Source organism: Vanacampus margaritifer, chromosome 5, assembly GCF_051991255.1.
Source record: "Vanacampus margaritifer isolate UIUO_Vmar chromosome 5, RoL_Vmar_1.0, whole genome shotgun sequence".
In the NCBI taxonomy this organism is placed as follows: domain Eukaryota; kingdom Metazoa; phylum Chordata; class Actinopteri; order Syngnathiformes; family Syngnathidae; genus Vanacampus; species Vanacampus margaritifer.
This window is the reverse complement of record NC_135436.1, coordinates 14030790-14036789: the sequence shown is the minus strand read 5'-3', so window position 1 is coordinate 14036789 and position 6000 is coordinate 14030790. Positions and strand designations below refer to the sequence as shown.

General features: G+C 41.4%; 1 protein-coding gene across 1 annotated transcript in view; it reads left to right on the top strand.

Annotated features, from left to right (window-relative positions):
* Positions 1-312: 312 nt before the first annotated feature.
* The window catches only part of pde2a (phosphodiesterase 2A), a 163758-nt gene continuing 158070 nt past the window's right edge, over positions 313-6000 (top strand). The window contains exon 1 of the mRNA XM_077566296.1: positions 313-532. Within this exon, the coding sequence (XP_077422422.1) occupies positions 474-532 (59 nt within the window). The 5' untranslated portion in view covers positions 313-473. The remainder of the gene's footprint in view (positions 533-6000) is intronic.

Sequence of the window (6000 nt, the reverse complement as noted above, 5' to 3'; positions counted from 1 at the left end):
GGTGATTACAGAAGGTTGGATTTGTCACAGTTTAAAGTTCCGCGCAAGAAAAAGCTCGAGGAGGCGCTCGTCTGCGTTTGCGTATCGGCTTGTTTTTATTTCAGCACAAGTGAGTGGCTCTGAATTGAAAGTGGAGTAGCGGGTTGTTGACGCTTCCATGTGGCCGTGAACGTCTCTCTCTCTCTCCCTATCTCTCCCTCTCCCTCTCTCTCCCTATCTCTCTTTCTCCCTCTCTCTCCCTCTCTCTCCCTCCCTCTCCCTCTCCCTCGCTCTCCCTCGCCTCATGATGTCCTCGTGCATAAGCGTTCAAGTATCATTTACCCCGTTTCGCTTCCCCTGAGTAGAGGTGGACCCCGGTGAGGAGGCTTTAAAGCGAGGACGACACACAAACACACCCATTCGCTCATCCGCTCATCCATCCTCCACGACTGCAGCTGCTTTGGGTCAAGCGGGGTGGCGAGGCAGGATGCGCCATGGGACAAGCGTGCGGACACGCGCTGCTCTGCCGTAGCCAACCGCCATCCACCGACATGTAAGTCAGCCACTGCGATGTGTGTGTTGTGTGTCGCTGGTACTTCCTCAAAACGAGCCCAAGGAGGCGGCCAGGGAGGCACATGGCCCCTTGCGGTGGTGGAGCGCTGAGTTTGATCTGCCGGCTGGCTGTCATTATTCCCCCTTGACAGCAGCACCACGTGAGCTGTGAGGGCAGCTGTCAGCCCCTTTTAAGACCCCCGCATCACACTGAATCGCCCCTCAAATATTCCCACAGCGTCTGCTATATGTGACTTTGTCACTCCCGCGAGTCCTGCAGGCGGGTGGTTCAATAATACCATTAACGCTTATACAGTACATATAAGGTTTAAATCTCAGTAGGCTTACTGTTGCAGAGGTGGTAAAAGTACAATATTCACACTCTGTTCATAAGTAGAAGTACAGCTTGTGTATAAAAAGACTCAAATAAAATAGAAGTGCTGTTGACATTGCGAAACAAGTACAGTAACTGCGAAATTAGCTAATGATAACAACTGGAAGAAATACACTGTAGTTTTTATTTATTTGAAATACAGTTTAAAAAAATAGGCTGGCATAAGACACAAGGATTTTTTTTAATTGTAGCCAACAACACCTAACAATTTGAATCACATTCCTCCATTTCACTGTTTCAGTTTTTTTCTTTTTTTTCTTTAATACACTCAGGGGCGGAAATACGTAGTGGCCAGGAGTGCAAGCCCCTGGTCATTCTCTGGCCACCCCAATATCGAGGGGAAGATTTTGATACCTGTGACTTTACGGCCATTTTCACATGGATGCAGTATTGCCGTATTTTTAGATCTCTTGATACTTTGCTGTAATACTTTGCTGTATGCCCCCCCCCCCCCCCCCACACACACACACACACTGGTTTCAACTAGGGATCTATCGAAACATCACGATGCGATATTATCACATGATATGAAGGTCACGATACGATAATTATCACGATATTGTGGGGAGGTTGGCGATACAAAAAAAAGCCCAATATTGTAAAAAAATGAGCTCGTACAAAAAAAGAAAATGTTGTGCTTTTGTACATTACAGCAATGCATACAAACAACATAAAATGAAAACGAATAATCGATCACAGTAGGCAGTCGTTGGTGACAGGTTGATCACTATGGCACCAATTTTACATATTAAAAATCTCACAGTACACTGCCAAACAAAAAATGTTACAAAAAGTAGCTATAAATACTGAAATACTGCTGATCTTGTCTCAGCTTACTCACAAATTGACTTAGCGTGAAATCTTAGCCTGCCTAATTGGACTCAAAGCTGCGAGTAACCATGATTTTCTATCTGTGTTGTATAAATGGCAACAAGTGGATCTATAGGTTTGTAGTTCCTCATGCCATTCAACGGAAGACCATTTGACTGCACTGCCTGTTATATATGAGCAAATATATATTGCTAATTAATAAATAATAATTTTCAGACAAATTAAATGAATTTGTATAATTTCCCATGCTACCCCTGATGCTCTCTGTCAACACCCTGATTTTGAATCACTACCTTATAAAGACCATGAGATCAATTTTAAATCAAGATCACCATCGTTGACTTTACCTTTCTCTATGCCTTTTTTTTCATCGGCATCTGCGGAGGACACAGGGCAGATACAAAGTTAGGAGTTGAAACTACTGGTAGCTATCAATTTTCAAACAATAAAGTGAGAGATACCATGATCCTTTAGGTCCAAAAGGCACAGTGAGTGATGTGGTCAATGGCTTTAGAGGTCACGAATATGACTCGAATCTAGTGCAGTCACTAAGCCATTATGTACAAAATGATGGGGAAACACCTTTTAAGTCATCAATCAATGAGGTACTTCCTTAGTCGCAATTTTCTAATTGATCAAGACAAGTTTACCACCTTTATGGGAACAGCTTTAGAGAAGACCTTCTCTGTCCCAGCAAGTTTTGTCATGGAAGAACTTGACTGGAACCTGACCTGAACCCCAGCAAACACCTTTGTGATGAACTAGGTCAGATATTTTAGTCATGCTTACTCAGCTGTGACTTCTTGTGAATAGATAAGACAGGGATGGTGTGACTCAGTGGTAGAGCGGTCGTCTCGCAACCCAGAGCTTGTAGGTTCGATCCCATGCCATTGTGGCCAGTATCCTTGGGCAAGATACTGAATCCCCCAGTTGTTAATGATCCATGAGTAGTCAAATGTAAAGTTCTTTGAGGGCCTTGTAAGGTGGAAAAGCGCTATATAAACGAAGTACCATTTACCAATAATGCATACACACACATAAAATTTTATGTTACAAACTCCAAATTTAGTTTCATTTTCACTTGATGTCAGTGCAATGGCAAAGGTGTCCTCGCGGATGTGCCAACAGCAGTATGACATAACCATCGTGTTGCCATTCGTGGAGTGGTTGATGTTGATTGTCATTGTTGAGGACAAGTTTATTTTTTATTTTTGTTACGTTGGCCTGCTCTCCCTCAGAGGCACAAGTTGACAATGTCAAGGCGACGTGTTAAACATAATGTTAAAAAAAAAAAAAAAATCTCCTGTTAGCGAATACATTTTCTGCTGCTTGAAATTCTCCTATGAAACACCTGCTCGAAAATGAATGGAGGCATCTGCTGTGATTCAGGTGAGCTGTCGTGATCAAAGCGTGAGGCTGATCAAACGCCTTTCACGCACGCACTCTGTAAATACTGTATGCGTATGAGGCGTCCTCATAACGTGGTGTGATGTCTCTATTCTCGGATTTTTCAATAACCCCTGGTGTTCTCTTCGCGTTGCCCTAGTTTGGCATGAACATTTTGGGGGTTGCTTGGTATCAAGTTTCAGCACCCCCCACACACACACCCATGAAACAAGGAATAATGAAATGTGCCAGGTCTGACATTACAATTCGTTTCAGTAGCTGATCTTACCTGCTCCCCTTGAAAATGAATTGCTTTGATTATCAGACACGGAAGGTCACAAGGAATGATGCTGTTGGACTACTTAAGAGCCAAAGTTACGTATGCTCTATGTTGGGAATCCGAACAGTTTATATGCCGTTTGAATATTTCATGAGATGCATATGGTAAAGGGGGCTGGGGGCAGTTTCCCTATTTTGTAATAGTTGCCCTTTTTCTTAGTTTATCACGGCAATTTCAGGAATTACACATGCAGTATCGCTGGCGTCGGACCGAAACCTCAGAAGTCACAATTTGTCAAATGTAATATTTTTCCAAAAATCTATACTTTTGCTCAGTCTACACGCATGGGTGTCATGATGCAAAGTTAATGGTCGAAAAAAACATCAACGTCTCCTGAAAAGGTACGATTTTGGCGGTACAAGGTTTTGGCCCGACGCCAGCGACATGTTTATGGGCTTTGCTGGGATCTCCCATTTGTTGGCAGCAGTTGGCACTTGAGTTCAATTAAAGCGTTTTGTGGTCATTGTCATGCATGTAAAAGGCCTCATACTGTAAACTATCGTTACTTACTGGATTATTGCCAGGAAGTCCTCCCCACGCACACATTCCCTAAACACACTCGCAAATACACGCAGAAATGCATTTAAAGTACACAACAGCAGCAGTTGTAACCTGACTCCAGATGAGTGAGCATATATTTGTGTCTATTTGACAGCAGAGCAAAAGACGCTGACATCGGTGCGTTATCATCAGTAATGGCCTCATCAGTACTAAAATATTCAGAGCGAGAAAAGTGACAGAGCCAGAAGAGGCAGATAATACTGTAAGGGAAAGAAAAGGCAGAGAGAAATCTCAGTGTGTTTGTGTATTTGGACATGTTTATCCTCAGAATATGAAAACCTCAACAAAACCTTTGATTGAAAAGCTTTCACAGACTTGCATGTATTTTGTCGTTGTTCAATCTAAAATGTGCATGTCCTATTTCAGTAATATTAGTTTAAAAAAAATGGCATTGGCAGCAGAGTATTTTAAAAAGATATATATTGCAGAATTATTTTTTAAAACACTCCTACATAATACTATGCCTTTTCATGCATACCAGTACAAAGTCAATTTATAAATGTACTCTTCCCTTCATTAACGTTCAATCCGCAACAAAAGTGACTACACCCCTAAGTGAAAATGTCCAAATTGGCCCAATTATCCATTTTCCCTCCTCTGTGTCACGTGACTTGTTAGTATTACAATGTCTCAATGGGGAGCAGGTGTGTTAAATTGTGTGTTATCACTCTCTCTTATAGGTCTCTGAAAGTTGAATGTGGCATCTCATGACACAAACACTCTGAGGTGAAAAAAGAATTGTTGCTCTCCTTAAAACTCATTCACTCCCGGCTGTTTTGCTGGATTTTGACTGATTTTGCGAGGCCCACAGAATATTGTGTTCTATTGCTATTAAAACATGGAACAAAAGAAAGATTAGAATGTCTTCTTTCATCAAGAAAATACATTTCTATCGATTTCTGTTGTGCAGCAATTAGCATTAGAATATAGCTAAGTTTCATCATTATTCACAAATCTATTTAGAAATGTGAGTAATGAGCTTTTTTCAACATGGCCCCTGGTTGATCTCTTTTGCTCTGCTGCCACCTGATGGCATTACTACCATTGCTTCAACCGTTCTCTGCAGTTGAGAGGCTGTATCAAAGCCTCTGTATGCTGTAGCATAAAAACAACAACAACAACACACGAATAACGTATAAATACGTTTTTTGGGACACTTAGCTCTTTGACTGTCAGACGTTTTCAGAAAAGGGATGCCGTGGGTGCCAGCCGATTTAAGCATTTTGACTGATCTTTCAAGGTCCACAGAAAATTTTGTGTTTGGACTATGGAAACACACATACTACCAAATGAAAGATTGGACTCTCATCTTTCATCAGAAAAAAGTTTGTTTCTACCTTATTCCGTTTTTCAGTAATCAACAATAGAAAATGGTTAGTTTCACCCAAATGCTCTGTTTTGAAACAAAATACGGAGAAATCAAGCTTTTTGTGAAACGATATTATTTCATGCACTCTAGTGAATTTGACACCTATTTTTTTCCCATGAATGATGCCACAAACACCTAAACAGTGCTTTACTTCTGTAAAACACTATCACCAACAATGAAAAAGTGTTTTTTGATAGCAAAATACGTTTATTTACATTCAACAGTGTAACAATTTGACAAAACAATTTGGCAAACTATTTACAAATGTGTGCAACCGTGGTACTATTTACAATTGTGTGGATGTTTCAAATACAGTTTTTCTTTTTGTAACACTCTTCTGCGTGCAAGGAGACGCAGCAGGATTTGCACAACAGATTAGTTTCACTGCGATGGCTCCTTCACGTGCAGACGATACACTTTCTTGCCGGCCTTTTTTTCCGGGGAATAGCAAGTATATACTGCAGTGCGTGTTTGGCCATGTTGCCATCAAGTCTACTATCAGGATCGTGATACGGTGACATTACGGTGGTGTTACGTCTGGCTTCCTTATGTCCTTCAGTTCCTATACCGGGTGGTAAGAGATGTTCT